This window comes from Periplaneta americana, chromosome 15, assembly GCF_040183065.1.
Source record: "Periplaneta americana isolate PAMFEO1 chromosome 15, P.americana_PAMFEO1_priV1, whole genome shotgun sequence".
In the NCBI taxonomy this organism is placed as follows: domain Eukaryota; kingdom Metazoa; phylum Arthropoda; class Insecta; order Blattodea; family Blattidae; genus Periplaneta; species Periplaneta americana.
In genome coordinates, this window is record NC_091131.1 from 66,053,337 (window position 1) to 66,065,902 (window position 12,566).

Consider the following 12,566-nt stretch of genomic DNA (forward strand, 5'->3'; position numbering starts at 1 on the left):
ATCAGCTCACAAAGTTTTTCTGGGTTTGAGAGAGGCATGTTTTATTACAAGGAGTTAGACAAGTGTGTCTTTACTGTAAAACCCTCTTGAATATTCATGATCATTTCCAACATACGAATCTTTAGATCATCACTATTAATAATTGGTGATTGGTAAATAACAGGCTTGGCATAACCCCATATGGAGACGTTCAATGGTTTGATAAATGAAGAGACCAAGGAAGTTAACCGATATATAGTAAGTGTACAGACCCAGAAACAAAATTTGGGCTACCTGAATTTTATAAGTTTCAGTTATAACATACTACTTATGCTCAGTGCTAGTGGTTACTGAGCATGTACAATATGTTATTAACTAGAACTCGGAAACTTCAGGTGGCTCAAATTTTGTTTCTGGGTCTGTACAGAGAAACTGCCAGGAAGTTGGACTGGCAAAGATCAATCCCAGCATCTCATTGTTCACTGGACTTATTGTGTGGCTGCATCAAGATCAGATATTTTTTATTAGTTACCAATTACTGAAGTTTATAAGAGACTCGTATCATAAATGCAATTGTGATTATCCATATTTACATGCATCTCAGAACAGAGCAAGGGTTGAACATACCTCCTCTTTTCTATTGATAGTATCTATGTTGAGATGTACTATGTTAAAATCTCAAACCTGATTTGGAACCACAAAATTGCAGAGAAACTTTGTGAAAACAGTATATATTAAAAAACATACAAAATGTAAAAACTGTATTTTTGTCATGAATCAGACATAGCAAAAATGAAGTTAAACGCTATGTGACACTATATCTGTTTATTGGGCAACATCAGATATCATGAACTTTTTTATAAGAAATTCTTTAGCATGGCAGTTCTTTGATATTCGCTATTTTGTAACTTTTTATTTTATGACACTTGTGTGAGTTTTACTATGTATCTTGATTGATGTTTTTCCAGTTTAAGTAATTTTGTTACTAGACTAGTATTCGTCAAGACATCTGTCAACAGAATGGATTCTTAATTCATACGTCTGAACTATGAAATCGTTGCAATTTTATAAGTTATGACCAGAGTACACAAATATGAAATATCTGACAAGCAATAAACGGAATTAACACTTGTACAAAGCAGTTTCATTAGACTCCTGATGCTTCTCCTTTCTGCACAAACATTAACATTCATTAACAGGTTACTAAGTCAATCAGGATTGGTAACATAAAAAGAGGGTTTAAAAAACACAATGGGCAATCAAGTAGTAATTGCTTTGCGACATGCTGAACATGATATATATATATATATATATATATATTTATTTTTATTTTTAGTAGGTTATTTTACGATGCTTTATCAACATCTTGTTATTTAGCGTCTGAATGAGATGAAAGTGATAATGCCGGTGAAATGAGTCCGGGGTCCAGCACCGATAGTTACCCAGCATTTGCTCATACTGGGTTGAGGGAAAACCCTGGAAAAAACATCAACCAGGTAACTTGCCCCGACTGGGAATCGAACCCTGGCCACCTGATTTCACAGCCAGACGCGCTGTTACTCCACAGGTGTGGACAAACTTGATATATGAATGGGAAATTTAAAGTAAAAATGCTTCTTTGTGATCTTGCAAAGTAAAATCAAAGTTTTGTAATATATTATCCTGAATAAGCTGACCTGGGTTGCACAAGTGGTAGAGGCACGAAATGTCTTACCGCTTGGTCCAAAAGGTTGTGAGTTCGATCGAGTCCTGCTTTAAGCACGTTTGTTGTGTTGGTATTAGTTTAAGAAAAAGGAAACAGAAAAAAAACCGTAAACAAAATAATTTACCCATTCAAAATTCTTCTAATCCCCATTTCAGTTTGGTTGATAGGCTTTCCCCTCTACTCACACTCTTTACCATCCGTGAAGGGGGAGATGCTACTGTCTATCTTACTAACGTTCGACTAATTGACTTTGAACTTAGTGAAAATCCTTATCATTGAAAAGGTTTACCGGTAATCTATATTTCGAAAATCTATACTAAGTGTTTGTATTTCATTTCATTGCTGTTTATATCAATTGGCACATTAAAAACCTACTGAACAGCAGAAGTTAAAGTTTTCTTCACCGCTAGTTGCTACTCTACAGCATACACAATGGGACAATCTGCACTGTGTCGCTTCCCCCTGACTTCATAATACAAACTGACATTCCTTAATTTAATTAATTATTAGTTGAAAATATTAAAAGAACGACACTAAAATATACTCAAACATGTAACTGTCAAACATCTGTGTCACTGTATTTTATGTCCATTTATGTACTTTATTTAATATTTTATTTTCTTGTGTGTACAACTTGGGGGGTGCAGGTATAAGAGGTAACAGCTACTGGTCTGTTACAGACAGACTCAGGGACAGTAGAAGGGGAAAGAAATACCTTAGCATCCTCTCAACTTGTATGAAATGTCGTTTAGTTAACTGACCAGGAGATAGATGTGAATAAGAAAATTTGCTGCTTTTTTTTTTTTTTGTCTCATATACGTAATGATGTGAAGACGAGTTTACAAACATGTTACACAAATTTTCAGGCGACAGTGAGAGAAATCCAGACGAGTTACAGAGTAGTAGAACATATAGCTAAACATGGAAAGTCGTTTTCAGATGGCCAGTTCGTAAAAGAATGTCTTGCTATGGTATACGACAAAATGTGTTCTGACTTAACAGCAGGAACAGAGACAAATTTCAGCACAGATTCAGGAATTTCGCAAATTTGGAAAACAATTTCTGTTTTTTCTATCCCCTATTCTGTGGATCTGTTGGAGCTCGAGATGGAACTTGCTGAACTCCAATGTAATACAATTCTAAAGGATAGAAATTTAAGATTGACCCAAGGGAATTCTAAACACATTTACCACGTGACAAATTCCTACGACTCTAAAAGTAAATTGCCAATACTTGCTATGTATGGTTCAACATGGAAGAAGACCATCCCATTTCAAAATGTGTTAATTTTCAGGAGAAGCATTTTAAAAATTAGGTATTACATAAACCCTGATATCTCAGTCCAAAAAGTAAATACTAGAAAACGGATTTATGTAGGAAATGAAAATACTATGTACCAGTACTGTATTAGACCTTATTCCGTGAGTATTATGATAATAATAAATTCCTTTTATAAGGCTGTTTTGTATTATGACTGTCTTTCCCCAATAATTGGGTGATCATTTTAGGTGAATTAATGGCAAAGCTTTCATTATTAGCATGTAATTATTTTATTTTTTGCAGAAAGTAAATGAGTTTAATTTGTGATGGTTTTCCACATAAAAGTTTACATCTTTGGGAGTTAAAATTTATGGAAAAATAAAAAAAAAAACGGAGATTTTTGAGTTGTGATGGTCTTCTTCTAAGGCAACAATAGCCTATGCCTGTGGACAACTATTTTCACTTATGAAGTTGGTGAAAACTGAGTATCGTTTCAGAACAACAAATGAACATCTTATGGCTTCATTAAAGATTACATTGTTAAGGAGCTTGAAACTAGATGTGAACGAGAACTTGCTCAGGAACATTAGCAGTATTCTTCTAATTCCCTCTCGGCTACTCTTTAAGCTCTTGTTGTGTAATGTGTTTATAAACTTCAAAAGACATTCTAGAAACTACAGTGTTCTTTGTAGTAAATTTATACTGCTGTTAACACAGTGCTTGCAATGAGAGTGATGTTCTCTAACATTCAAATTTAAAAAGCCATTTAATCAGCCATTGGTTCTGAGATAATGCAGCAGAGAGAGAAAAAAAAAAAGATGGATGTGGCTGTGTCAAGGCCATGGCAATGGGTTTTACGTGAAAATGCCTCATTTAAATCGACAGATGTGGACGAGATCTTTTATTTGCGACCAAAATCAGCACACTAGCATATTGAAGTCACGAGATATACTGGTACTGCCCGCAAATTTTTACTCACATCCAAAATGTCCGCCAGTCGCTGCAGGGCCCCTGCCATGACTCACACATGCATGGCGCCAACTGAAAGTCATGCTCGCATTGTAGTCATATACCCGATTGAAACAAGACCACATTTATTTCAATCATGTTATTAGTCACGAAGTTATAGTGTTGGAATAGATCACCCTGCAAACATTACCTTTTCTGTCCTGGTACCCCAGGTGTCCACGAGAACACATAAAAACAAAAAATCAGAGTATTTTAATCAAGAAGTTTTTATAGGAATCTTTGTAACAGGAATACTGTTTCTCAAGAAATCCTGCGAACAGACGAGACACTTATGGAACTTCGGACCAATGGGAACATCGAAGGTCACATGATCACTGAGGGAAGTGAGACGGTATGCGACGATATGGAATACTGCCACTGGTTTCAATGGCCAGAAAACATACTGTTAGTGAAGAATGACATACCATCGCTGAAAAAATATGATCCATAAACATTTATACATTACTTCACAGCAAAGAGTACTATCTATTTGCTTTGTAAATCCAAAACACAGCCTTCTGGAATTGTATTCAACGTGTATTTAGACACGTTTATTTGATAAGTCAACCCCTGGAATGCTTACAATGGTAGTATTTCAAGTAGGCTATTATTTTAAATTATAAGCCTCAGTGGACATTGAAAAATAATCTAGTAAATAAATGAAATAACTTGAAATTATTTTATTAAGAAATTTATGTGTTGTGTAAGCTTCAAAGATTCACGTTACTGATTGCACCGAAACAATTTATTATATACATCACGTATGTGCCTTTTTTTTAAATCGAGGTATGCCAGGGGAAAATTTTGAAATAGCATACCACCTCTAGTTTTTTCCCCACTTCCCTCACTGCACATGATCACAGCAAAGTTCTACAAGATAAGGCTGGGTGCAAATGAAACCACTTATTCTCAGCCACCTGTGGCTAAACACGACTACCAGTGGCCCACACTTACACAGACATTTTCTCCAACCACACATCAGTAGCAAAATGGACTCATATGATCGCAATACTAATATAACAAAGACAGCACAGTTTTTTTATACATCCAATATTGAGAACTTGCAGAGAACACAGACATTTCGCTACACTTTTTGAGGAGCTAGAGAGAGACACAGAAATAAATTTTTTTTAAGTGTTTTTGAATGAGTTTGACAACATGCAATGAATTATTATGTCAGGTAGTGGGTAGGCGTGACAGACACGAGTGGCTGCTTTTGCAGGACAAACAGTGGTTGGATGCAGCCACAAGTCATGAGACAGGGCCACTACAAATGCTGTGTCTGTTAAAACTGCATACAAAATTTAGACCGCAGCTTATGGCAGTCACAGAGTCTGTGCCTAAAGGTAACGAACTGCTGGCATTGAGATGGCAGGACTTGGAATTAGAGTTGAAGATGTCGATATGGATGTCCAGATGACTGTGAATAGAAAGCACTAGGTCCGGACCTTTTGTGTAACTTTTAGTTTAAGTAGTTCACATCTTGCTTCAGAAGGCAAAAGAAAGTAAGCACCATATTTTCAGGTTATGGTTGAATCACATATAGTATTTTATACTTGTTTTGATGTCGATATTCCCGAATTGCAGGATGGATAGTTGCCTATATATTCGTATTTCGGCATTCAAGGGAAGTAAGTCATAAAGCTGTATGCGAAGTAGAACATTCATCTCGCCATCTCTCAAAATGAAGATTTTGGACATAGTTTCTTCTAATTTCTAAGGTAAGACATGGATTTACTGAACCTGAACACCTTCCTATAATATATTAACCATGAGAAAATTCTACTATTTTTACACATACAACCTTTTCTACCTAAGAACTAAGAGACATACCAACTCATCATTGGGAAATAATAAAATCATCAATTGAAAGTGAAAGGAAGAGCCACCACTGGAATCCAATCTATAGTGCTGAAATCATAATCGTGTGGTCCTGAATTCAATTTCCAGAGTAAGCCCAATTTATTTTCTGGCCCAGGTAATACAGCTTTTCTCTGGGAACTCTGGTTCCCCTGTAGCATTCCAATAAAAACAATTCTGTCAGTAAATTGGTCTCCACAACTGGTTTCATATGGGGAAATGACGAACAGTAGAGTATCTGCTAATAGAAAAAAAAGTACAAGGAATGTTACATGTAGGAAATATGAGCTTGTTATAGATTCAAAGTCAGAAACTCAAAAGAATAAAGCATGACCAATATGAACCACTAAAAAGCATTTTATTCTGTGCCACATATCTTCTCGCAACAATGACCATATGTACAATAAATTTAAAAATTCTGAACTTCTTGCAATGCACCATGGGTAGGTGGTCTACAATACTAAATATTTCAAATCAAGCCAATATGACCCAATAACATAAAGTGAAGCATCTTCCAGGGAGATGCATTGCATGGTTGGTTTTGCAAGGTATTAAATTAATGGTTCCCAACATGTGGTTCACCCACCACTTGTATGTTTTGCAGCACAATATCAGGTGGTCCACGGTTGTGTAATTCATTTGGTATTAAATCCTCTGATCCTTCACGTGTTTTTAGTGATACATTGTTAGAATGAATTAGCGATTACTTTAAATTAGTTTACTTAATTTCATGTCTTTTACTTCTTCTTCCAGCCATCTTCAAACCCTCCTTAAGGTGCCTTATCAGCAAGCTAGGTTATGATGGAGGATAATATCGTGACGTAGGTAAGAATCCTAGCAGAGAAGTGAGGATAAAAAGGATAAAACTGTCTGTTATTGTATGTTCTGTCTTTAGCTAAAAATTCAGTTTTGAAGTTTTAGTGTTGATAACGTTTCAGCAATTTTATTTTGGTTCCTACAAGAAGTGGCAGAACTGAAAAAAAATTGACGATAAAAAATATTGCTTCCTGAAGCAGAAAATTGGATTTAATATTTCTTTGATACAAAGTTAATTTTTCCTATTGTAAGGTATAGATACAAAATATTTCATCTTCTATTATTAATTTGCGCTACTTCAGTATCTCAAATGTTAAATGTTATGTTTCATTTAACGACGCTCGCAACTGCAGAGGTTATATCAGCGTCGCCGGATGTGCCGGAATTTTGTCCCGCAGGAGTTCTTTTACATGCCAGTAAATCTACTGACATGAGCCTGTCGCATTTAAGCACACTTAAATGCCATCGACCTGGCCCGGGATCGAACCCGCAACCTTGGGCATAGAAGGCCAGCACTATACCAACTTGCCAACCAGGTCGACTTCAGTATCTCATAATAGTCTAAACAGAACAAGAATGTTTACAGTCGAAGCCAACAGAGCTTAGGCAGAAAAAGTTGATATTTAAAACTGCTCAATTTCTTGGTTCACGTCGTATTTTAAAAATTCTGTAGCTATTACTACTACCTTGGCAGAGATGTTCTGCAGCTACAGCTTGCATATTTTATTAGTTTCTAAAGAAGGAAACAGTAGATACCCACTTGTTGCAGGAACAATTTACAAATGGAATTTGTCTAGTTTATTTTCGTAAACAAAAGATGAAATAAGTTTGAAAGTCGCCTGGCTCAGTCTGCTTTATCAAGAAGTATTGAAATCTACAGATAAATAATTGCTTTCATTATACGTTGTTTGCAGGAAAACAAACTGTGCACTTTAAATATTTTATGCAGTTTTATTATTTCTTTGATTTCCCACTGCTGCTTCTGAAGAAGTTTGTCCACGGATAGTAATCAATCCAGGAAATGTTGAAAATTGATGGTCTTGAGATTCCTAAAATATATTGCAGTAAAATAGGTCCTTCGAATAAGAACAGATACTATGGTATATTAAACGAGAAAATGTTTTCAAAATTACATTAGATTAGAACATGGTCAAAACATTGAGGCAAATACATTTTATGTGATGTACCACATCCTAATATCCAACGGGCGAGTATCATAAATGACGCAATGAAGAGATGCAGTTTTATATCGCACATATCCATCTGGCTGTTGTCAGCTATGTCTGTAGACTGTAATGAAACTCCACACAGTATTTTGTGTTATGAATATCTGACAAAATCCACTGAATTCTCGAGTGCATATTGTCACCATTCGGTTGGCATGCTGAAATATGTGTTTCCTCATTTACAGGATTATCTGACTCAAATTCTTTTATTGACTACTTCAGAATACAGAATTATTTGACGATTCATGCCAGAAATAATTTCATCAATCTGTGTCTACTGAAATGACCAAACAGTTGAAGCTTCAAATCTTCCGAGTTTGCTAAGTAACAGTTGTGTCACTTGCCCAAAGAATTCACTGAAAACTTACGACTTGGAAAAAAAGGGCAGATATGAAACACGATTCCGCAGACTTCAATAATATTGCATTTTGATTTAATTTAAAGTCAGAATCTATGAAACATGGAGGCATAGAATTGCTAGAGATAGCAGGCAGAACATAAAGTGAGGCTGCTGTTCTGATGTCCAGTTCCACAGTCTGGAAGACTTGACCCTAGTGACTCTCCCCCTTCTTGCCAGCAACACGCTTGAACTCGCCCATGTTCGTGGTCGAGATGGGAGACCCGATAACAGCAAGGTGGTCTATTTGCGTTGTGTCACTGCCACTGTGGTTATCCTTTACGAACAATTGGATGTTTTGGACATTCTGGAACTTAACATAGCGTAGGTTTACAGGTGTACCTTCAAGATCCTCAGGAGTTAACCTGCAACAGTACAAGCCATCAATACGAATGAGTTAACTCGGCCCTTATTAGCAGTGCTTCCAATTTAAAAAATTAATTTAACACTACAAGATTAGCAGAATCCAGGAATGTGCAACTTGGCCTCTGTCTGCAGCCGCAACAACCAAATTTTGTAACAATGTCAACTTTAATTTATGAGTCAAACAAAAACCATGTTATAAAAATTTCTTTGCAGAGTAATAAGCCATGAACCTGCAGGTTCGAATCTCATTCAGTTCACTTTATTTCCTTGAAATGGCACTCTTAACAAGTTGCAGAGAAAGTCGGTTTGCTTTGTGCAAGTCAGGGGATAGTAATGTGTAGTGGAGGTGTTGACCTGTGAATAAGTGTGCAATAATTTATTAGATATAGACAAATGCTGTTTACTTACTTACTTGTAAATGGCTTTTAAGGAACCCGCAGGTTCATTCCCGCCCTCACATAAGCCCGCCATTGGTCCCTATCCTGAACAAATTAATCCAGTCTATCATCATATCCTACCTCCCTCAAATCCATTTTAATATTATCATCCCATCTACGTCTCGGCCTCCCCAAAGGTTTACTGCTGATTTTATTCTTTTATGAACAAAGAATCCTGTTCCTAATCGGTGATTATTGTTTCCTTCCCCATAATACAACAAGTAATCTCCTATTTGTGATATTCCATTCTCATCTAACCTAACCTCTTGTACTCCCACGAAGTCTATTCTACATCTAGCTAGTTCTTTTGCTACTAATGTTACCCCTCCTGTTCTATAAAGACTAGTTACATTCCATGTACCAAATCTCATAACTTTATTCCTTTGCTGTGGTCGTGCCAGAGAATCAGTCCCATTCCGAGGCTTATTGTATGGATTCGTAACAAGCTGTTTTTTACGGTGTCAATGGGTTGTTAGTCCAAGCTGGAGGACCACCCCTTATCGACTTCGTTTATATTAAATAGTTGTCTTTTAATGACAGTAGTCACTCCAATATGGAGTTCTCTGATATCTCGTAAATTCCCAGCTATTTAATTGTTTTTCCTAGCAGAGGCATTTTATACTGTCCTTGCAATTGACAATATGGGCCAATAACGGGTAATTCTGTACAAGACTGCTATCAAAGGAAGACAAACTTTTAGTGGAAAATATCTGAATTGAATGCAATGCTATTCGTACAAATGTATTTAAGGTCCAAGAGAATTCTCTGAGGATCGCCAGATGAATTCATATTATATTAATGCTGCAACATACAACTGGAGGGAATGCATTTCAAGAGTCATTCAGTTGCAAACATGGCATACTCAGGATACCATATGCGGTTGTACGAGTCTTTAGGCAAGAAGACTGAAGACGAAGTAGCTACTGGACTTTCGGTTCTAAATTGGTGTCACCGTCAATATTTCTTTTGTTGTCAATGCCAGTATGTATAACTCAACTAGAAGCCAAGGAGGTAAATAAATCATGCCTACCTTTAGTACTTCTCTCGTACAAGTACACCAATAACAGTTTCTAACATTCATACTTTGCTTTCTATTGCCGAAATGATATGGAACACCAAAACAGACTTATTTAACATGAACTGGCCTGCCAGTAGGCTTAATTCTAATATTCTCAATTGCATCAGTGAGGTATTCTATATTTAGAAAACATAAAACAGTAAATTCGCGATCATAGAGGGTGCTCGCTCGTTTTGTATTTAAATTGCTACGTACTCGAGTTCCTGGACCGCCTGATAGGAATCTGCCATGTCGAAGTCCAATGTGCGGGGCTGGTTGATGAAGAGCTTTATAGTGCGGGGGCCCTTGTCTTGGGGTCCCCTAATCTTGAGAGAATGCACTTTCACAGCCTGTGTGAAAGTCAGTGAGATAATTAGTTGCTCGTCACAGTCTGACTCAAGATAGCCACCCCCACTTGTCAAACAGTGAGCTAACGGGTGTTCGTCCGACTCATTGAGGCACTCGCACTGCTGCTTGTAGATGAAGGTGGTCAAGTCCATCTGCAACAGCAACACAATAGGTTACGCGAGTACTGTAGGCAGAATGCGACTACTAAGACTCACTAACACATGCACTCACGTGGCCTTGCACGGAACTCTCCCCATCCTCCGAATCCTCACTGCCATAATACTGCTGGATTTTATTCTCTAGTGATGTAGGATCTGCACCTTGGACTCGGTCTACTTTCGTCTGGAACAATTCACAAACGTATGTGACTATGACAGTGTATTATTACATATAAAATCAGAACTCACCGTTACAATTTAGGGGTCATTACTTTTCGCGAGCAAATTCCACAAAGACCCACACCTGCACCATCGGCTAAACCAGAGCACAGGAAGAATAGGCGATTTTATTTATGGGATTATTTTGTAAGCCTGAGTTTTATTTTAAGGATGCTACACTTAAGTCAGCCACGTTAATATTTTCGTAAAAGGCGACCAAAAATACAATATAATCACCTAAACTTCCCGTGCGCTAGTTTCTCAAACTAACGAAACATCACACGTCACTAGTCAAATGATAATAAAGTGTTCATTTTTAAAAATACATATGCAAGAAAGCACGGGGATGTCGATATGGAATTTGATCCATTGCACTATTCACTTGACATAAATACAATGAAATATGTAAGTTACTGTAATGTGTACTTAATTACTAAATAAAAGACAACACTTAAATGTTTAACCTTACTTTATTTCTGTAAAATATAAACGTAGGCATAGCAGATACTCCTTGCCCAGCAGCAGTTTCTTGACACTTGTCAACATCAACTTTGAGGAAGATAGCACGAGGATATTTTCTTGCTAGTTGTTCAAACACAGGAGCAATCCTTTGACACGGGCCGCACCTTATTGCGAAGATAGTTAAACAACAAATCGAATTAATAACACTGTTAACCTCAAATTTAAATGATGAAACACCAGCCAGAAACATACTCACCAACTAGCAGTATAATCTACAACTACTAATTTTGTCCCGGATGAGGACATTTCTCCTTGAAAATGGCTGTCATCATTGATTACTCGAACAGTACCCATTACAGAAAATTATGTTATATATTTGAAACAATAACCACTACTTTATTAACAATAAATTACAACAGTCAACCCAACGTATTACAATGACTGGCATGTAATGCTGTATCGATATCGTGGTGTTGTACCTTGTCGATAATCGGTATATATCGATAGAATTCTCGAATCCATGTACAGCACAAAGACGTTATGTACAGCAAAGAGTTGCCACAGTCTACTATATACAGTCGCGAACTCAATATGTAGTAAAAATGCAAACATGGGTAGTTGCCCACCACTAGGATCGCTACTATCGCCTCATCATCGCAGATCTCTCTCCTAGCAGACGACAAAATATGTTACACTTTCGTTGTCGTGTTCTTTTGGAAAAATTAACATCTTCCTTCCATTATTGAAATATTAAATGCATAAAGTTAATTTATTATTTTAATGAAGTATATTAAATTCCACCATAAACTCGAAGATACCTGCAAGAAATAAGTTAATATTATTTTTGTTTGTGCAAAACGAACTGAAATTTACTATAATAGCTTCACTCATTCAAGATTATAGAGATAATTAACTATGAAACCAATAAATATTAATTTGCATTTCCCTTTACAACAATAATAATGGAAATATGAATTAATGGAGTAACTTACGTGTACCGGTATTTGTAGTGTAGGCTTACGTAGTTAACAAAGTGGGATGAGGTTAGGCAATAATAATCACACCAGAATTGGAAATAAAACGTGATCAATAAATTTTATTGTAACAGACTTTTTCTAAGTCTCTAGTAAAGCAACAAATAAAAATAACAACAAAATTAACAGCTATAATTAAAAACATATCCTTGAAAAAAAAAAGTAGGCCTAAGCAATAATAATCCCACCAGAATTGAAAATAAAACGTGATCAATAAATTTAATTAAAACAAAC

At 36.4% G+C, this 12,566-nt stretch overlaps 1 protein-coding gene across 1 annotated transcript; it reads right to left on the reverse strand.

The window, feature by feature from the left end:
• Positions 1-6,151: 6,151 nt before the first annotated feature.
• On the reverse strand, positions 6,152-11,855 carry Txl (Thioredoxin-like). Its single transcript, XM_069847497.1, has 5 exons — positions 11,555-11,855; positions 11,306-11,462; positions 10,691-10,801; positions 10,328-10,611; positions 6,152-8,616 (listed from the first exon to the last, which is right to left on the reverse strand). The coding sequence occupies exons 1-5, from the start codon at positions 11,650-11,652 to the stop codon at positions 8,406-8,408; spliced, it is 861 nt and encodes a 286-aa protein (XP_069703598.1). The 5' UTR covers positions 11,653-11,855; the 3' UTR covers positions 6,152-8,405.
• Positions 11,856-12,566: the final 711 nt, after the last annotated feature.